A 21,666-nucleotide genomic window follows, 5' to 3' on the forward strand; every position below is an offset into this window, starting at 1 on the left:
ATGCCGGGCGCGCTGCGCGAGGAGACGGCGCAGCTGCTGGCCGACTACTTCCAGCACCGGCTGGGGGCCGCGGCGCTGCCGCCCAGCCGCACGGCCGAGACGCTGCGCCGGGTGGCCGACGAGCTGGAGAGCCGCGAGCGGCCGTTCTTCCGCGACGCCTGCGGCGCGGCGGCCGCGGCGGAGCCGGGCGAGGCGGCCGCGCTGCTGGGCCGGGTGGCGGCGCAGATGGAGGCGGAGGGCGGCCTCAACTGGGGCCGGGTGGTGGCGCTGGTCGTGTTCGCCGGGAACCTGGCGGCGGCGCTGGCCGAGCGCGGAGCTCGCGACGAGACGGGCGCGCTGGTGGAGGCGCTGGCCGCCTACTTGGCCGGGGAGAAGCGCGAGTGGCTGGAGGCGCACGGCGGCTGGGTAAGCCGGGCGGCGGGCGGGCGGGCGGGGGCGGCGGCGCTCCCCACGGCCCCTCTCCCTGCGGCATCGGCCCGCTTTCTCCCCGCGCCCGCCTCCCGGGCGGAGGACCTCACCCAGCCCTTTCTCCCCTCCATCCGTAATGGCTGCGCTTCCGTCCGTCATCTGGCCAGGGACTGCTTCCCTTCGCCGCCCCCCCCCCGGCGTCGAGGGCGAGCGGGGCGGGCAGGATTCGTGCCCCCAGCCCTCCCGCTGCGCTCCCAGGGGCCACGCAGCGCCTGCGGTAGGGCTTCTTCTGGCGCCCTTCTCTTTCTCTACGCTTTGGGGAGCCGGGGGTGGGCGGGTGGGCGCCTTATTGTGCAATTGCGATCTTTCCTGAGCGCCCCCCCCCGTACCCTGCAGGATGCATTTCCCCGAAACTGGAGCCGCTCGCTGTCCAGCTTGGATTGCAGCAAGCGCTCTCGCCCTGCCCCTCCCCCCCTGGATGCAGACTTCTCTGTGTGAATGACCTTGGCCAAAAAAACCGCCTCTCCCGCTGAACTTCTCGCTCCTGCGCTTTCATACAGCCGCCATCTCCTCTCCCCTGAATGAGATCTCGACTCAGATCCGTTTTCTGGGCTGCTGAGCCCCCTCCCGCCCCATAACCCCTCTGCAGACCGCAAGGGGAGCAGCAGCGGCAGCAGGCGCTGTAAGGAAGGGGGAGGGCTGGCTGCTAGTTACATCAGGGAGGCCTGGATAATTTTTTTTCCCATATAAGGGAAGCAAACACTGTGACAAACCGTGAGAAGTTGCCTTAGAAAGAGCTTTGATTGGAATCTGCCCCCTTTCCCCCCGCTTCACTCTCCCGCTTTCCTTCCTTGTTGCAGGCTTTGTCCCTTTAAATTAAGTTGGCTGGTGCATCATGGTCTTCCCACAGCATTGCTCAAAAAACGTTGCCCTGCATAGGAGGGCTTGGGGCGGCTTAGTAGCTCTGCCACTGGGGTAACCAGCTGCTAATATTTCCTGCAGGCTGGGAAGACCCAACTTGTGCGGTTGAGATCAATTCTGCAAACAAACACATTGGCTTGGCCTTAGCAACACTGGCTGGGCGCCTGCAGAGTTTGGAATACTTTAGGAAGGAGTTGGGCAACGGAAGGCCCTGTTACCCACCCAGTGTGATGAGCGTATTGAGCTGGGACTGGCATTTGGCTGTGAAGCTCCCTGGGCCAGTCACTGACTCACAGCTTAACCTCCCTTTCAGGGTTGTTGTGAAGTTAGAATAGAGAGGGAGAAGGCAGATTCTGCTAGTCTGCTTGGGTTCTTTGGAGGATGAAAAGCAAGTAATCAGAAGCTTCACTGAAGGAAGTGTCCTCCAGTGCTTTCCCTGTGGAATTTCCCAAGGCCTGCAAAAAGGAGTGTGTTATGCTTGCTTTTTTCAAGCGAAACCCCAAACCTGATTGCAGGCGAGGCAAACTATTTATTTATTTATTTATTAGGGCATTTGTATGCTGTCCCATCGCATAGCCTCGGGACGGCTTACATAAATAAAACATAATACAGATAAAATCCAAACTAAATTTGCATAGACATGTGAATTCAGGACCTTGTGGAGTTGCACTGCAGATGGCAGAGGCCATTTGGTATCCGTCTTGCTCTGCTGTTCTCTTTGCAATCTAACTGCAAAAGACTTCATTTGCTAGGAAGACTCTGGCACAAGCCCTGTTGTGTGGAGTCCTACTTAGGACACCCTTTCCTCGCTGATGATGCTTCCTGGTGACAAGCTCCAGAGCCTGGGTGTGCGATGCTATATCTGCATCGCTTGTGCACTGTTGGTGCAGACTCCTCTCCCACATTGCAGTCCCTTTTAGTTCGGCACAACAGGATGCAGGACAGCTGTGTTGTCCAGATGCTGCTCCTGCAGGTGTGCCTTGGTGCACCAAACATGATGATCTCACCTGCCTGCACTGCAGAGAGGTCCCCAGTATGGCTTGCAGCAACATCAGGTGCATACTGTGCATGACCTCTTCTCATTGGGTGTTCAGTCCTTCGTTAGCGGTTCCCAAAAATGTAACTTCAGAGGTGACTGGGAGAGGACTCTGGCGTGGCTACTAGTTCTCTCTGAGGCAGCAACACGGCTGTCCTGGGTAATGTCATTCCCAGTCCTTGAGGAAGGGGAGGCTGCACTGCTAGTTCAGATGGACTTGCCTTAGGAAAGCGGGAACCTGGCTTGTCACAGAATGGAGACGGCAAATGTAACACAAAGAGCTGTGTGGCATGTAATGTGGGAAATGTGTGTGCATGAGCATCCTGGGTTAAACGACGGGTCGTCATAGAATCCTAGCCCTGGGTTGCATGCAGAATTGATCAAAGGAGTGCTGTTCTCTTGCTCAAAAGATGCAGGCATTTCTGAGCTAGTGGCGAGACTCTTGGGTTTATGCCTGGATGCAAGGACAATCCCACATCTGTCCGAAATGTTGTTTGTAGAAAAGGGCAAGGGAAGGAAGGCATCTCAATGTTTCACAGAGGTCGATGTGTTTACCTGTAGCAGGAATGGCACACATGCCTCCCTCACCATTCCTTGGCTATACCAGCTTGGGATTGATGGGAATTGCAGTTTAACAAGGACTGTGTGTTCCCCAGCACCGGTCCAGTAAGCCTTGAGAGAGGCGTGGCGGTGGCAACAGCTGTTGTGTGGCTGAGTTCTCCTGTATCCTGCTTCAGTCGGAAGGAAGTCTCCCCCTTGATGAGCAGGCTAGTAAGTGTGTCAGGGTCTCCCTAGACAGTGTCTTGTTTGTTTCCGAGAGATCTAATAGAACAGAAAAATATGGTGTACTTTGGGAACTGGCTTCAGCAGAATGGGGTCCATTAAGCTTCCTCCAGCAGTGCTGATGGGAGCCTTGCTCTTCTGCCAAAACCTTGACCAGTGAAAGGACAGTTCGGTTGATCTTCAGGTAGGTATGGGAGAAGGTGTTCTCCAAGACTGCCTTCCAGATGTGTTGGACCACAACTCCCATAACTCCCAGGCAGCAGGACTGTAATTCACCCTGAGTGCAAGCTGCATTCTAGGCCAGTTGAAGCTGTGGGAAGGGTACTAAGGGCCAACCCATGTAAAGCACGGTCAGGTAGAGCTAGTAAGGGCTTAATTTGGTCCAGAGATCGGAGCGGTGCTGGTGGCTTGCTAGTTTTGGAAAGGACTGAGGTGAGTGAAACAATATGAAGTAAATATTTTGAACGTGTGTGGTTTGAGGAAACTTTGGATATGGTCCTGGACATCCTTTTACCAGGGGTAAGTCTCACTGAAACCAGCAGGGCTTACTTCCAAGAAGACAAGCAAGGATGACAAGGTTGGTGAAAGAGGCAGCAACTGTAGAGTACACAAAGTACTTTGTAATCTATTGCTAAGTATGGAATGCTTTGTATAAATACAGCAGCCAGTAACAACAAACCAGGAATGATGATTTGGGCTGGTCTCTGTGTAGGGCTGCAGGGGACGTGTGTGAAGCAGGAATGGTACAAAACGGAGCTTTGGGATTTCACTTTTAAATAAGGCTCTGGCTTTCTCGTCCAGGAAGATTCTTTAAAAGCTTGGGATTCCAGAGGTCTGTGGCTGGGGGCCCATTCTCTGGGGAGCTTCCTCTGTCCCATCATGTAGCACATCCTTTCCCATTTAACTGCAGCTCTTACAATTCCCAAACAGCACGGCCTATCTGGGCCTCCACCAACCAGCAGGGTGAGATGAGCCACCGTCTGTCTGCCATGGGGCAATGCAGGTGTGGAGGTTCTTCCATGCCGCATCCTGCCTGCTTAATTGGGCAGGGATTAAGGTTGGGTTTTGCACTTCCGATAGTGATGCTTGAGCTGGACTAGGCAATGCCCGTGTCAGAGGTGTGTGCCCAGACTAACGTCTTCCTTCTAAGCCAGCCTTCCCCCAGCCTGGCACCCTTCGGATATGTTGGGCTGCAACTCCAAAGTTTTCAGTCATGCTGGTTGACTGAAGGGTTCGTCCCATACATCTATGGGGCACAGTGGCTTTTTGGCCTCTAAATCTTGCTGCTGAAGCATAATGCCATTGTGAAAAGTTGAAATGCCTTGTTTGTAATATATCACTCAAAGTAAACTGATGAAGTCACGAACAACTGGTTGTTCTGGTGGAACCTTGTAACTTTCCTTGGAAAGCTCTTGCATTTTTCTACTAAGTGGTAAGGGTGGAGTAGAATCCATTTACTTGGATGTCATCTTTCTCACCGTGGCTGTTGAAAGTGGGAGCCCTTGGGAATTTTGAGTTTCTGTTTCTGCAAAAAGTGACAGTCCCTTGAGCCTCAGGACAGGTTTGGTCAAAGTTGGAGGTGGACTTCTGTGCAACTGCTCTGCTTCCTCCTCCTCTCCCATATCCACTTAAGGGCCCATGACAATAAACAGTGCTATTAACTGACTTTCCTCTTGATCTACCTGGGTAGAGAGAAATCTGGCAACAAAAGTCTTTATTTTGTCTTGGATATAATCCGAGCTGAAGAGAATATTTTACATTCTTAAGTGTTTGGAATCTTTCCAGCCCTTGTTTATAACTCAAAAAGCTTAGCCCGTTTTTTCTTGATACAGGGCCTGGCTAGGAATCCCCAAGTTAAAATAACTTGTTTGTTTGATAACTGCAAGGAAAATCACCATGTTGAGAATACAGGGACCCTTGCAAAAGGGCATGAAAGCGGGTGGAGAAGGAACATTCATCGCTAAGCTTGTAGGCCTGAGATAAGTGAGGAATGGGTTTTCTTATTCTTCTGGACCTTGCAAGGCATTGGGCTAGAGACGACAGAAACTTCCCTGTGGTTGTGTTAACTGTAAGGGCTTCTTTCTCCCCCCACACCCTAGTGTAGGGTTTCTTGTGCCTCTGAAGATTCTGGTCCCAGCCATTGTTGCGTGGGTGCGGGTTTAAACTTCTGCCAGGAATGTGAATAATCAACTTCAAAGCAACTATTTCCCACAGTACTGGGGATAAAGAATACATAGAAACCTGCATTCAGTTCTCAGTTTTCAGACAGACCATTGGAGGGAAAGTAAGTCTATTCAAAAATGCTTCTTTGCTGGATGGGAACTCCAGCCTCTCTTTCCCGCCCAGTGTCTCTGTAATCATATTCTGCAGTTGACCAGTGCCCCAAAGTACCTACACAAAGAAGGCATAAAAGATTTTATTGGACAAAAGCTTATTTTCTGTCCCATGAAAGGTGTAATAAGACACTGCTTCCCAGCTATGCACAAGGATCTGCTTTGAAGCTGGCAGACCAGTCTAGCGCAGAGGATGCTTGAGAAGCGACAAAGGGCCAGGCTGAGGGTCCGTCTCCTCCTGCATTCTGGCCCCACACTGACCAGCCGGGTGCCTCTGGGAAACGTGCAGGCAGGCCCTGAGTGCAGCTCTGCGACTCGTGTTTCCCAGCACCTGCCATTTAGAGAGATGCTGCCTCTCACGCAAGAGGGCTTCCGACCAGTAGGTACGACTGAAGTGCTTGCTGGCACGAATGTCTCGGTGTGCGACTTCTGTGCCCGTGCCCAGCATCTTCCAACACAGGCGCATGTAGTTATCATGCTCCTTTGGCTTTGGAAGCTGTGGCCATATCTCTGCTATACCTGTGCGCGCGCGCGCGCGCACACACACACACACACGCGCGCGCATCCCTGTTTGAGTTATTCTTGAGTCTTAAATCCCCAGGTATAGTCGAGTCTTCCTGACATAGCAGAAACAAGAGTTTTGTAATGTTAGCTCCTAATGGCTGATCGTGTCCATTGTCCAAAGGCTGCTGCTTGTTGTTAGTTGCAAAGTCATGCCCAACCCATCACAACCCCATAGACAACATTCCTCCAGGCTCTCCTGTCCTCCACCATCCCTCAGAGTCCACCCAAGCTCACACCCACCGCCCCAGTGACTCCATCCAGCCACCTCATCCTCTGCTGTCCCCTTCTCCTTTTGCCATCAGTTGTTCCCAGCATCCCAAAAGACTGCAGGTAGATGTAATTGCCGTTGGTGGCTACAGGTGTGGGCACCTTTTTGTGATGCTGTTTCCCATGACAGACAGTGGGAACTCATTGAGTTGGCTGGAGTATGATGACCTTGTGTGAAAGCAAGTTGCTTTGTTGCTGATGACGTGGAGGGTGAAAGTGCAAAGCTAAAGCAAAAATGACTTCTGTTATCTGCCACAATTCTCACTACAGTGTAAAACAAAAGATTAAAATCTAATTATTTGCAAATACAAAAGATTAACCTGGATAATCTTCTAACACTGTTCACAGCAGGAAGAATGATTTATTCATTTAAAGTGGTGTTTCTGTAAAAACGACTGTCAGTCTACAACAGCTCAGAATGGTTAAAGCAAATATTTAAAATGGTGTTCAGGGGTTAATAAAGCAGGTGGCTATGGGCCTCCTGTCCCTTAATTTCATTAGGCATCTAAAAGTCCATTTTAAATTCAAAAGCTCTTTGCACTTCTGTGTTCTAAAATAATTCCATTCACAAAGCACGCCACTGGTCAATCTAGAAGAGTTCTTGATGGTATAATTACTTATTAACAGCATTTTTAACCCGTCCTGTCACAGAAGTCTCAGGCCAGTATAGAATGTTTAGTAGTAAAATGGGGAGTGAGAGCCTTCTATATTTCAATCCAGATATTCCTGTCTTTAATATTTATGTATTCTGCTTTGGAACAGTGCAGCATTCAGTCCAATTGTCAAGGTGCCCGTTCTAATTTGGTCCCTTCCCCAGAAGAATGAGGGTCCGACTTGTCTGCTGGAAACAGCACACCTGAATGCTAATCATGGCAGCAGCTGCTGGCAAAAAGTGTAAATTTGCATGCAGGGTAAAATGCACCCATTGTTTGTGCAAATTAAAGTGTATAGAACAAAGTTCCGGAAGAAATTAAGAGCATAACTCATTTACATAGACATCTGCCAAATAGGAGTTCAAACATCACCATCTGGAGTTGTAATACTGCCATTCTTGACTCTTCCAAGTAAACATCAGCTGCTGGTTCCTTTCTGCCTTGGTCATCTCTGAATTGAGTGGTACTCCGGTCTCAGCAGCCACGACACAGTTTCGGGCTGGGGTGGATGGGATGCAGGCATCTGTTCTTAAGTGGCCTTCCTGTTTCCAGTGCTCTGCTAAGTTTTCTATTTCTGTAGCTAATAGGACAGCTGTTTAATGCAACACGTGTGATGTTGAAACCGTATTTCCTAGGTAAAAAGCAAGAGGAATAGCTGCCGCTGGCTCATGTCCAGTTTGCATGTGTAACCAAGATCCCTTCCTGGTTCCCATATAGCTTTCTCTTGTACTGGATTACACAGATGACAGTATGGATTGCACCAGGTCTCTTGACTGAATTGGGCAGTGCTAGACTTTACTTTGGTCCAAATTCCCACCCACTTGGCCACTTTCCAGATCACCTGCGGGGGGAAGGTTGCTTTCACTGCGGCTTTTGATTCCGTTTGGAAGTTAAGGCTGGCTTGGAATGCTAGAAGATACGTGCTTCAGATGGTGCTAACTTTGTGACCAGCTTTTCCCAGTGACTTTTTGAACTGATATTGCAGGGCTGGGAACCTCTCTCAGCCCATGAGCCAAATTGAATTTTGGAGATGCTCTTAAGGCCTTCATTCCAGTGCAGCATGGGCCAGAAGCAAAGGTAGTGAGCCAAATAACTTACAATATGTTGGAGGGTTAGTCTAAGCCATGAGAGAGGCATTTCAGCCATCTGGAAAGTACTCCACCAATGCCAGTAAACCATTGGTGGCTGGGGAAAATGGGTTCGGCATCCAGGAGGGTTGGATTTGGCCCATGGGCTTGAGTGTTCCCCAGCAAGACTACTGGGCCAGCTTAGCTTAGCCGTCTCTCTCCTATTCCTTGGAAGGAACGTTCAGTAACTCTTGCCGTTTGTCTGTAGCAACGCAACTCAGCTGCTTGCCTTTTCTTCCTCTCTTCTAGGATGGCTTCTACCACTTCTTCAATAAGCATGACTCGGATGCAGCTGACCAGAGCAGCACCATAAGCAATGCCATCATGGCAGCGGCAGGGTTCGGTCTGGCGGGATTGGCTTTCCTCTTGGCCGTGCGATAGACTCCATCGGTGGACTCGATTCTAAACGGGGTTGGGTGGGTGCTCTCTGCTAAAACTGCCAACATACCATTGAAAAGTCCATTCTATATTTCTATGACGGTTGGAAGATGGAAGCAAATATATATATATTTTTAACTCAAGCTGGAGCAGAACATTAACAAGCACATGCGACACCTGGAGAGAAACGCTGCTTAACACGTGTTCTGCGATCGGGCATCTTCTGGATCTTGGTGTGAGAGCTGTGATTGTCGCAGATGGTTTGTTCTGGTAACTGCAGAGTGCTGGATGTTATCCTAAATGTCAGTGGTGGGCTTGCAACGGAACCCAAATGAAGACCTGTTTGAATTTCTTCTTAGTGTGTGTGTGCGTGTATGGTGGGGGGGGAGGGGGGTGTTGCCTTGTGAAATGTGAGCCAGTATTAACAAGAATGAAGAGCTTAATTCCACCTGTGTGCAATGCAAACAGTCCTGAGGCCTCTTACCGATGTATAGCTGCAAGATCCATATTGCACAGAGCATTATAGCTTACATGTTTTTGTTATAATGGCATTAGTATAAGTTACACTACAAGTAAGTGAAAAGAATGTTGATACCAAAACAGTAAGGCTGCAGAACCAGTTCTTAACTGAAGTGAGTTTAACTATTGAAAAACCTTTTAAAAATTGGTATATTGGGAAGTCCATTGAAGGCTGGGATTTCTGTGGATTTCCTGTCAAATCCAGAAACTCCATATAACTTAATATATTTTTGAAGTATTTATCATTGTATAATACTGGTAGCTGGTTAACATCTATTTTTGTTAAATTCCATTTTTTAAAGAAAAGCTCTCAAACTGCTTTCTTGGCTGTACCTGTCCTATATCTTGTTTAACAGTTCTAGTTTTGGTATCTGCTATACTGTGTATTGTAAAAAATTGTCTTCAGAAGTGTTCAATGTCCTTTAGCTTGTACAGTTTTAATATGTGAATAAACATAACTGAATATTTTTATTTTAAATAAGCCTGCATTCTTGGCTTGACTGAATTCTTCCTGGGATTTTCAATAGGTCCAACATGTATTCACCTCTTTGGCAAATACCCGTGTGTAGATGGTGACTTCTGGGGGAAGGCAAAGCTCATGCTGACCTTGTTCTGTCTTTGCTTGTCTTAAGGGGAGAGAGGTGCTGTCATTTAACTTCCGTGTTCCTGGAAGCAGCAAGTTGGGGTTGGTCTGACACACCTCCCGTGTGTGCTATTCTGAAACACTGTGCAATTGTGTCACTGGTGTAACTTAGTTGTGGGACTAGTGCCATGTTTAAAAGCTTGCTCTTCTTGGCAGTGGGACTGGGCAAGTACAGATTTAGCAAGGTGCTTGTTTACAGTTGTGTTGCAGTACTAAAAAAAAAAAGCAAAGAATCATAGAATTTCTTGGGTAGAAAGGGGCCAAGAAGGCCGTCGTGTCCAACTCCCTGCTTTTGCAGGTCACCAAGTTTACATCAAGAAGTACATTTACAGCTTAGAAACCTTGTCTCCTCCTATATAGGGGGATGGTCATTTCTCCAGTTCTGCTCCTTTCCTTCTCACTTGGCTTTGCAGCAAGCAGAAGAGAAAGCTAGGTTATGGGAGGAAGAGAGCTACCTGGCACCAAGTTCTGCCACCCTGAAGCTGGAATAGCAAAGGATGGGCTGCTTGTGGGGATGATGGGAGTTGTCCTCCCCTTCTGAAAGACCACACACTGGCATGATCTCTGGGTCGTGGCAGAATCCCATGTGTGGTGAGGCTCTCAGGATTATACCGATAGATGCAGTGGACCTGCCTGTTCATCTGTACTGATCATAATGAGGCACGTCCTGCTGCGAAATTTCCAAACACTTCGGCTTTGTTGCATCGTAATCTTTGCTCCCTTACATCAGTGAGGTAGGTCAGCGTTCACTTTCTGTTGTGGAGTAGGCACAAGCCATCATTGCTTTTGACCTGCTATGGGCACTTAACCCAAGCGTGGCACAGGTGAAATTTGAACTAGGGCTTTCCTGAGTCACAGCTTAGCCTCTCTGCACCAGCTCTCCAAGTAGAAATTCCAGATAAGTTTAGCTGCACCTGCTGTTCTCTCCCTCTCTCTCCCTCTGCCTGTGTGCGTGCACTAGATCGGAGACGTCTGTCTCTCAACTTAGCCTGTGGGGGATCAGCAGCTACCCACACTGAAAACTAGCATAACCTTGGCTGGTTCAGCTTGCGTTACTATAAAGGGTAATCACATTTTCTAACAATTATGTTCCTTCAGCCCCTCTGAGAGCCTTTTACTTTTTTAAAAAAAAGTATCAAGGAAAAATACCCAGAGTTGCAGTTCTTCTTCAGACAAGCTCTGTCCTTGAAACAAGTTTACATGCTTGTTCTACAGTTGCTATGGGTGTGAAACATGTTAGCAAGGGTATATTAACACATTTGTTTATAATCACCTATCTTGTTAATCTTTAATGCAATGAAAAAGGCCCGTGGATAGAAATCCAAAGTCAACCTTACAGTAGCCCTTTAGCTAATGCTGGGTCACAGGGATCTGTCTTTTCATCTTGGGAACTTCTTAACACAGGTGATATGAAATGATCTATTAAAGCAAATTGATCAGTACTGGGCAATATAGATTGCAGCTCTGAAAAGCCCCATCTGTTGGGACTGCAATTCAATGCGTCTTCCCTTGCTGCTGGACCTGTCTGAGACTGCAGTTTTGCTGGCTGCTAATGCTATATAAAAATACCACTCCCAAAGGAGTAGTTTCTTCCTGGAGTAATTTCCACTGCCGATAGGTGCTTTTGGGGTGACTAGAATTAGCCCAGTAGTGGCGGGTTGGGTCCAGCGACTGCTGTGTGATTTGAGAGAGAGAGCTGTGCTTTTTCTGGACAGAACCCATCCTATACATCACAGACGGTTTCACTGTAGATTTCATCTCTCTAATGATTCTGACCTATGTCAGCAGCTCACTTAAGGGCGTTCCTGTGTTTAATTTAGCACATCCTTGTATTTATTTCTGAACAGAAGCCTAGACAGATGAAGACTCACACCCATTTATCCCTTTTCTTTTCAACACTGGGCCCGTTTCACAGTGCTTCTGCTTGCTCATGGGTGGCGGATCAGCTTCATGGGTGGCAGCGGGCGAAACCAGTTTCCGGCATTTTTAGCACAGGAGCCAAGATGGTGGCTTACCTCTATGGCTTTCACTCCTAAAGTTTCACAGGGATCCATTAACTAAGCCTTTTAAGAACTGTTTAAACCCTACAGATGTGTGGGCCAAACTGGCTGGAGGTGATGGCAATTGTAGTCTGGCACTTCTGGAGTGCCAGGGTTGGGGAAAGCTGACCTACACGGAGCCATAGGGAGATGTCTCCTGCAGCAGCTCAAGGTGGAGGTTATTGTTCCAGATGCATAACAATTAGCTGATGAATCACATGATCCTCCTGCATACTCAGGTAATTAAGCATTCATTCACTTGGGAACGTAAATGTTCGCAACTGATTTTTCTATTACTGAGGCAGGCAGAAGTTACTAGCAAGCTTCATTCCATTTGAACCACATCTGTGGGAGCAAGCTGGAACATCTGGCCCTTGTTAGTAGAGTCAGCTAGCTCCCTTCTTGTGGAATGCATGCGATTTCTCCATCTTACCATTTCAGAATCACACTGACTTAACCCTTCAGCTGAAGCCTTCAAGCCCAATATGCTTAAGATGTCAGAGAACAGCATGAACCAAAAGCACCATCAAGGCCTTGAATTGGTTCTCCATATGGACAGTTCATGTCTTCTAAGATCGGTTGTCTCATGAATGCCCTGAGCCAAAGAGGTTCTAAGCTGACCTTCCCAAAGCTGGTGCTGTCTGGATGTTTGGACTACTACTCCTATCATCCTTCAGCCAGCTTAAAAGTGGCAGTTTGGGGGACCATGGTTTATGTGACCAGTTTTAAGTTTCATAATTTTTAAGTAAACAATTCAGATCCAATTTTCAGAGCTTTGGGCTTTGTTTTAGTTTTAATTTTGGGAAGATGTCCATGTAAAAATTCACCCCCCACTCTCTAGGGTGTGGACAGAGGCTGAGAGAGAGCATCATATCCATCAAACAGGAATTTAGCATTCTCTGCTACAATTCTGAGGTGGTATCATAGACTTTACCGCTTCAAGTGCAGGTGAGGATTCACACCTACGAGTAATTCCTTAGGGAGATGGTCTTGCAAGTAGAAATCTAGCACTACATGGAGCTGGCTGTGATTCACCCTTCTTGGGTTAGGGTTTTTTGGTTTACTTGCCTGGACTTTCTACACTAAATAAACAAATTCTGAAAATTCCAGTGTCATATCCTTGAGGATTGACAAATTTGTATAATTACAAATATCCTGAGGTAGGGAAATCTGCATTTGCTTAGAGACCACCTAACTTTCACGGGCTATTTTTAAACCACTGCTCCTTTAATGCTTTTTCCCTCCCACCCCCTCAAAAAACAAAGATATCTACTTGTCATTGTGGCTTTACCACCTCATTTTCACAACCCATTTGAGGCATAGGATCTTTCCACACACCACTCAGAAAAACACCACGCACCACTCAGAAAATGCGGTTCAGTGCCATGTGCATGGCCCTTCTATGCTTGCCTATTTGGTGCACTTTAAGCTGCATCTGTGTTCTTGACAAACCGGTTATCAAAGGGTATGGAATATTTTCCTTTTATTATGATTCGTTTTTGTGGGAGGAATCTGTTAACCGTCTGGTTTGGATAGGTCAAAAACTGTACGTGAAACAGGAAACCCAATCCAGAGCACTCCACCATCTGGCGAAAATTCGATCCAGTGTTAACACGGAGCATCCGGGAATCACTGATGCCTCATTGTTGCTATGTACATTGCTGGGACGCTTTGAACTTGCACTGGAGAGCTGGGCTGGATTTGCATGAGCTCTTGGTAACAGGAACTGCCCTTCAGAAGCTCTTAACATTGCCTGGACTTAGCAGCTGAGCGAGTGTCTTTCTCTGTCTTTCCGTTTCTCAGCTGTCAGTCAGTGAAATGTAATAGCCAAAGCCCCATTTGAGCTTCTCTGGAAAAGGGTAGAGACTTGATCATTATTACAGTTTCTAATGAATGCAACAGCTGCCAAAGACTGTTCTAACCAATGCCAGCTGCTGTCACGACCGAGACGCATTCTGCTGACCCAGGGCTGTGGGGGGACTTGCGCACTGCGGCGACAACCCCTCTCTCCATCCGTCTTCCTCTCGGCCCTCAGTGACGTTCGACAGCCTGTCCTGATGCTCACCAGTGGACGGGAAGGTCAGAGGATCGGCCTGCGGGACGCATGTGCCAAGCATCTTTCTGCTTTAGGATGAGTTCCATTTGGGATTATTTATTTATTTAGGCCATTGATAGGCCATCCATCACTGTCGTCTCTGGACGGCTTATGCTATAATATAATCTAAATCCTTCAACCAAATAAATTAGCTATACCACAACTGAATACATAAAATAGTTAAACTAAGTTAAATAAATACACAATTAAAATCAATTAGCATTAAAATATTGGTTAAATAAAAAGGTCTTGACCTGGCGCCAAAGAGCATATAATGACGGCGCCAGGCGGCCCTCTCTGGGGAGCGCATTCTATAGCTGGGGCCCCAGCGCAGAGAAAGGATAAGGTCTTGGGAGCCACCTTCCAGTGGGAGGCTGGATCCAAGGAAAAAGGGGGATAAAACCCCCACAGATTGTAGCTTAATTTAATGTCCCCACACCAATAACTGTGTCTTAGAAGGCAGTCTGTGATCATGGGAGACACTATACACAAGGGGCAGCGAAAGTGCTGTGGCCAATGGGGAAAACCCAGAAAGTTGGACTGGGCCCCGAGGGTGCTGGAAGGCCTGTTTACTCTTGCTATATATTAAAAGAGAGCTCAGTCTTAGAAATACAAGGACTTTGGGGAAGCCCTCCATGCAGAAATGGCCCAGTCAAGACGGAGAATGAGAGGGAATACGAACCAGGGAGGTGTGGAAGGGGCAAGGCCTGTCCCAAAGAGGCATGGCTGGCTGTCGGCTGGAACCTATAGCATCCCATACTGCAACATTCTGTTGCAAGCCGGGCTGGCATCATAATCAGAACACGCAAGCAGCAAACGCTGTTGCGGAAGGCAGCTGGGCTTGGGAGTGAGGTGGGAAAAGAAAGCACCTTTCATGTGGAGAACTAAGTAGATGGCTTTATTCTATTTTTGTTTCTAGCATGCATTCAAAAGAGCTAAGGGATTCCTCATGAAAGAAGTCAGGTAGGTAAGCCCCACCTGCATCCTGAAATAGGCTTGACTGCATGGTTTGGCTGAAGCTGAGCAGTGCTAGTTAAGTGCCCTAAGCCTGTGAAAGGCAAGACCTCGTGCATGTTTAGGCAGGAGGAAAGTCCAAATCCCAGAGATGATGGGACTTGCGGGGCGCTTTTTCGTTGAGATATGCACTGGGCTTATGTGCATGTTTCTTGCAATCTTTGCAAGAGGCCTACTTGGTTGCAATCTTATTTATGCTTCCTTGGCCTAAGTCCCATTGAATGCAAGGGGATTTTCATCAGCGCAGACATGCCTGGAGCATTGTAGAAAACCTCTACCCGATCGACGGGCTCCCCTCTCACAGCAAACCTTTGTTTAGCTGCTAGGCCTGGTTTGGAGCATCTGGAGTGTTGCTCATGGGAACTCCCAGATTGCTCAATGTTCAAGTGGAGGTCAAGCCATATTTACTCAGGAGGACTTCCTAATTATATTTGGTGCATTTTTGGTTAGCCCTGTTTACAGCACAGTAACCTTTCATTGTCTGCTCCTTACAATACTTGCATCTAACATTTCCCATTTATTTACTGGGAAGGCAAGAAAAGTGTTTCAAATTCCTAAAAACCAGTATTAAATTTCCAGCTCCTTAGTGTCTGTATGAGCCAGTGAAACAGATGAGAAATCAGCTCTGGTCAGATAAAGAAACACTTTTTGCACAGAGTGTACAAGAAGTATACTTCCTGTGTGAAATTCAGGGCCAAACAGTCATCACTTTAAATCTGTGTTGAACAAGTATGTTCCTTTTTAATTTTACTCTAGAGTAGGCACAGGCCCTAGTTTGTGCAAAATGCAGCAAGTAGGTAGAGGGACCAAGACCAGTTGGCTGCCCATCCTTTTCTGAGTCTGACTAAAGTCGCTGGTTCTCTTATAAAGCCTTGTGTGGCTTGGAATTGCCACCCCGGCAAATGTCTGTTCTGGTATTCAGCATCTCATACACTACAGTCAACGTCTGAGACCCTTTTCCGGGTGCCATCTCAGGGATGCTTGGTGAATGGCAGCAGAGGGCCTTCTCAGTGGTAGCCCCCACCCATAGAACAACCTCCTCTCCTAGGACCACCTGGGGCCAACACTGCCATCTTTTTAGTGCCAGGTAAGACTCTCCTCCGTTCCCAGGTATGTGACTGCATCGGATACCGATTTACTGTCTGTTGGTTTATCAGGTCCTCCTTCTCCATGTTTTTAGCTGTTTTAGATTGTTTTTAAATATTATATGCTAAAGTTTTGTATTATGGTTTGCAATTTGTGTGACTCACCAGAGATCTTTGGCTACTGGGCAACATGGAAATGAAATAGAATGAAAGAATGAAGTGAAAATGGAGGAGGCCTCAGGGATCTGAGCTGGGCCACTTGGTGGAAATCCCAGAGTAACGATGATGTGTGCGTGCAGGTGCAGAGGAGAAGGAGCTGCGGACACAATTTAAATAATGATTGTTTTGTTCCTGACTGCCATACAAAGTAGTGATGGATGCCAGCAAATTATGCCAGCTAAGGATGGAACAAATTCACGAAAGATGCCACGTCTGTCTACCAGCGACTGTTATTTAGAAATGGACAGGCCTGTAAGTTTTGCTTTTCTCATCATCATCATCATCAGTAGTAGTACTCAAAGTCTTTTCACCCAGTTTAAACTCACATTTGTGAATGTTGGTAAATTCTTCTGAAAGAACAAACGGAATGAAATTCTCACCCATCTGCACTGGCCAAGCACAAAGCTATTCCTTACATGGAGAGAATTTGTGTATGCAGCAGTTAAAGGAAGTTAAATCCTTGTTTTTTCTACTATTTTAGGTGCAGTGTGCTGTGTGTTGTGTTATGGTTTTGTTCATGGTTTTCTGTTCCCTGCAAGCCGTCCAGAGACTTTTTAGTAATGGACGACAGAGAAAAAAATTAAATAAGACGAGGACCCTGTCGGGATGAAAGAGGCAGGAATCCTTTTTCACCAACACAAACGTGGTTTAATGCGCATGGCTCTCACGCCAGGCCTTTAAGAGGTTCTCCACAAACTCTTCTGCCCAGAGGGGTGACTGAGTCTGTTCCCCCTGCCCTACATTTCCCCTGCAGCTTCAGCTTTGCCGTTTTGGCTGCCCAGAAAAGGAAATTCTGGCTTGAGTTTGTCTGGGACCCACTGGTTCGTCTTTCCATTGATCCAGAGAATTTGCAGAGCTCTCCTCTATCACCATGTTTCAAATGCATCAATTTTCTTCCTGTCAGCTTCCTTCGCTGTCTAGCTTTCTCACCCGTAAAGAGTGATTAATCCGCTTAATCAATGGATAGCATTTTGATCAGCTGCCTTGAACGAATAGCAGACTTTATAGATATTTATATACCTCCCCAGAGGAGGAGAAGCCTCTTCTAAAATGATGCCTGCCGTGACACTGACCCTCCCCTTGTTCTTATCCAGGTGAATAACCCGTTGGACATCCCGGAGGCCTGGGGGGAAAGGAAGTGCCCTGGAACATATTGGCCAGGTCCACCTTTTTAGCAAAGCGGTCGTCAGGGGGAGAGTGAGAGCAGGCCCTCAGCGTTGGAGGAGGCACCACAGGAGGTGCAGCAAGAGGGACGGAGCTTCTGGCCGCCTGATCAGAGAGGCCTCCACTGCAGAGCTACCTCTGCGCCTGCTGAGAGAGAGACCCACAGTGCCCGGTGGGCCCCAGCTGTCTTTCTAGGTGCATGGAGCTGCTTGGGAGGGGATATTCAGAAGAAGCCAGGAGAACATCTGCCTGGAGTGTCTGGGGTAGGTGTGTTGGGCACCTGCAGAGGGAACACGCACAAGTGAGGGCCCTAGGATGAGACCCCCCCCCCCCAGACTTGTCTTTCCCTCTTCACTGTGGCAAGCTGCTGACTCACCTGCTTCTCATTCAGGCTCAGAAAGGTGGTGGCTGGACAAGAGCAGGAACCAAAGTCAGATTTATTTATTCATCGGGATAGGTCTAGCCTGTCCAGTCACTTTCGTCTCTGGACGGCTCACAGCAAAATCTATAAATGCAGTGATACATATAAATAACATACATACCCCAAAGAATAATAAATCAGATTGCCCTCTGGTTCGTGGCCTTTTCAGTCAGCAAGTGGCAGTAAGGATGAGGAAGAGGAGGAGTGAGAGCGGCTGAGGCCTGTGGTGCTAAGGAGGGCCACAGACTGAGAGGGGGCCCCATGGAGGTGCCCCCCCAGGAGCTGGAGCAGGCACTGATCGTGACAGCGGGAGGCAGGGCCCCGATCAGGTTATTTATCCCAAAGAAAGATATATTTAGGCTACCTTGTGTAGGCAGTTGTGCAATGGCTGCATAGCTATATGTCCAAGCTAGCATGTCAAGTCACCTTTGCTAAGCAAGAAGGGCTCAGGTCCACAGCCAGATGGGTGACCCCTTGTAGAAGCAGGGCAGGGGTGGGACTCAATGGCCTTTTAGGCCCCCTCCCAGCTCTGCTTCTGTTCATTCATCGGAAAGATCTGTTCTAGTCATCCATGTGCTTGTTTGAGTTTCCAGACTGGTGTTTCAGCGTAGCTAACAATCAACAAATAAAATGCAACCAATCAATATGGAGTTGTTTCTTAGGTCTACCTGCACAGAGAGATCTTGCACTGATTCCAAAATCAGGACACTTTCCCACTTCTAGAGCAGAAGTATCCCATGTGAACAAGAACCTCTGAAGTGAATCAGATTGTGCAACTAAATTATTTGATGGGTTGAGTTTTGTATTACACAGAGTTAGCCACTCTGTCGCATTACTAGGAATGAAAAGCCTCTTTTTGTACCAAGAGATCAGATTTTTAAGAAACACCACTTTATAAAAGCGGAAACAACAACCGAGATCTGGACTCATAGCAGGGTTCAGACTGCGAAGGCAAAAGCTTGGAAGGAACTTGCTTTCTCCAGCGGTTTGGTGGGTTTGGGACTCCATTCAGACCTCCGAAGCAACTTTTATCTTCCCACTGCTACTGGGTATATTTTCTGAGATTTTTGGAGTAGTCTTCATTCATAACATGCAATTATTCCATCAATGGCTTACTCTTTGTTTTGCTACGAATGCATTATGAATGTCCAGAGCAAACTTGGGTAGAAAACCAAGTTTCCTCTGCATATTTCACTGTGCTCTATGTAGTGTTGATTTTCCTGAAATGTTAAAAAAGGTTAGATGGATACATTAAGAGCTGCAGTTTTTGGGGGGAGGTTGGGCCCTTTTCATTTCTATTGAAAGATTTGACTGCTCCTCCAAGCTTCCAGAAAGAAACAGTGTTAAGCAAGGATGATTCAGTGAGATTAGCATAGCTACTGTTCATCTTCCTGGAACGAGTTTATCAAGTGAAGGATCCTCCATTCCTTCCTTGGGAAAGTTGTTCACAGCACAGTATGTCGAAAACAAAAGCAAGAAATGGGGCAACAGTTACAGCATGTAACTGAGAAGAGAATTAACTGAACAAATGGAAATTACAAGAATCCAGCCTTAGGCAATCACCTTGCTCAAGAGATGAGGAACTGAGATAAAAGGGAGACTGTTTTTTGCATCTTTAAGGGTAAATTTGTGGATCAGCTCACAGTTTCAGTTGTGGATTTTTGAAGACCCTTCCACAATGAACTTTCTTCCATAAGGAACTTCCCGCTGTCACTGTTACCAGTTGTTCTTGGTATTGCTTCTCTTTTTCCGTCATTGTTCCCACCTGCTTGTTGGATAAGCAGAAAGTCAGGGAGCGAGCAGCAGGAAGGGTGCTGTAAGCCCTTTCGAGTTCTTTGCAAGGAAAAGGGTGGGATATAAATCTAATGAATGAATGAATGAATGAATGAATAAATAAATAAATAAATAAGCAGGCAGGGGCATATCCTGCTTCCCCTTCTCACCGCCATCATCTTCTGAGTCACATCCTGAAGCAGGTAAACGGCAATAGAAAGGATCCTTTTATTGGTATGTACACTAGCCTCAGTCCTGGCTCTTGATTTGCATTTCCATCATGGTTGCAGAGAGCGCGAGTGGCTTTTCGCTGTCATGTTTAAGAACCTCATTAGAGGCCTCCTGGATCAGGGCAAAGCCCGTCTGGCCCAGCATTGTGTTCCCACAGTGCCCAGCTGGCTGCCTGCCCGCCTGCCCAGACACCCTTCAGCAACAGGTGGCCTTGGGCACACCTTTCCTCATTGCAGGGAGGCCACAGGTACGTCTCCCAATAGGCTCCTCAGTTCCCCGCAAAATTACATTTCTCTTGCCAGTTTAGCTCCATGAAACCTGCATGCTGGTGGCGGCAGCAGTGTTTTGTCTGCGCATAATCCAGAGGGCAAGGGCACATTCCACAGCAAAAATGCAGCACTGCGGCGGCGGAGCGAGAGCAGACGCGGAGAATATAATTGAAGGCAGAAATCAAATCTGGGTGAGCGTGGCAGGGGGAGGGCGGCGGCTCCATTTGAGTTCAGGCAAGGAATTCACCACTGGAATGCTCAGTATGTGGTGGCTTCTGAACGGCGTCCACCGTGGTCAGTGGTGGGTCCTCGCTGCTGAGCCAAGCTGGATGGATCCACATCCTGATCATGCCCCCAAGGGAGGAAGGGCCTTCTGTATACCTTGCTTAAGAATGGGCAGGAGACAGGATGCCCTCCAGCCAGGGCAGGGATGGGCTGCGTTGTCCTCCCAACCTAGTCTGGGACAGGTGGTGTTAGGAGATGGCCCACTAGGGCGAGAGCCTCAAAGGTTCAATTTGAATGCCAGGAAGGACTTCCTGACTCATAGGACCCCTGGGGTATGGAGTGGGCTTCCATGGGAGGTTGTTGAGGCCCCATCGGGGAGGGTGTTCAAGGATAGGCTGGACATGCACATGGTGGGCATGTCATGAGCGGAGCCGGCTGGAGCTGGGGGTCAGACTAGATGGCCAGGGAGACCCCTTCTGACTCACTCAGTTTCTTTTTTCTTTTTTTAAAGTAAATTTTATTACTATTTTCTACAAATTAAAAAAGAAACTAAAAAAAAAAAATCAATCATCAGAGACATCAGACCTGCTGGGTCAGACCCCTATTTTTTTTTTTTATAGCAATCCATAGACATATTCAAATCTACGCATAGTCCTGTTTCTCTAGCCAATAATAAAAAGAGTTCCAAGTTTGATAGAAGTCTGTATCCTCTTTCTCCTTCAAAGTCAGCCTGTCCATTTCAGCGCAGTCCAGAATCTTTTTTAAAATTGTGTTTCTATGTTCTGCTTGGGGCCCCCAGTCTACGTGAGGCTGTCTGTCCTACCACCCTGCTGTCCATAGATGAAATAAAATAAAAATAAGGACAACAAAACCAATATTGCACTTATTATTATTATTATTATTATTATTATTATTATTATTATTATAACATTTCTATGCCGCCCCTTGCCGAAGCCTCGGGGCGGCTTACAACACAATAAAATACATTGAAATACAATAGAACATAATAAATTACTATTAAATACAAAAATGCAAAAAATACACTGAGTTACAAACATAATAATATAAAATTAAAATTATCAGTATAAAATAAGTAAATAAAGACTATAGGAGGAGAAAAGAGAAGGAAGAAGAAGTTGCCCTGGCCAGATCATATGTTTTAACAATTAAGATGATGTTTAAATAAAAAGTTCTTTACCTAGCGCCAAAAAACCAGTAACGACGGTGCCAGGCGGACCTCTTTGGGGAGTGAATTCCATAGGTTGGGCGCTTCTATCGCTCCCTGCTCTTGTGAGGAAGTCCAGGTGGCTCGCATCGTTCTCCTGCGCTCCATTTTATCCTCACAACGGCTGCCCCGTGAGGTCGGTTGGGCTGTTTCTCTACCCGCTTGGCCATGTTCCTTGCCCTTTGAATCATTCCTTTTCAAAGGACATTTCACAGGGAGCCAAGGCTAAGATCATTCGCTCTGTTGCATCTCCACTCACTTGAAAGCTGGACCA

General features: G+C 47.4%; 1 protein-coding gene across 1 annotated transcript; it reads left to right on the plus strand.

Annotated features, from left to right (window-relative positions):
- Nucleotides 1-9,467, plus strand: BCL2L10 (BCL2 like 10). The gene is made up of 2 exons (XM_044438974.1): nt 1-405; nt 8,342-9,467. Exons 1-2 carry the CDS (start codon nt 1-3, stop codon nt 8,471-8,473), a joined length of 537 nt encoding a protein of 178 aa, XP_044294909.1. The 3' UTR covers nt 8,474-9,467.
- The last annotated feature ends 12,199 nt before the right edge of the window (nt 9,468-21,666 follow it).

This window comes from Varanus komodoensis, unplaced genomic scaffold (assembly GCF_004798865.1).
Source record: "Varanus komodoensis strain SLA01 unplaced genomic scaffold, ASM479886v1 scaffold33, whole genome shotgun sequence".
NCBI classification, from domain to species: domain Eukaryota; kingdom Metazoa; phylum Chordata; class Lepidosauria; order Squamata; family Varanidae; genus Varanus; species Varanus komodoensis.

Excerpts from the sequence above, each read along its gene's own strand:
- BCL2L10 (XM_044438974.1), top strand. The coding sequence starts at position 1 with ATGCCGGGCGCGCTGCGCGAGGAGACGGCGCAGCTGCTGGCCGACTAC. Across the intron at positions 406-8,341 it reads TGGAGGCGCACGGCGGCTGG|GATGGCTTCTACCACTTCTT; the intron begins GTAAGCCGGGCG and ends CCTCTCTTCTAG.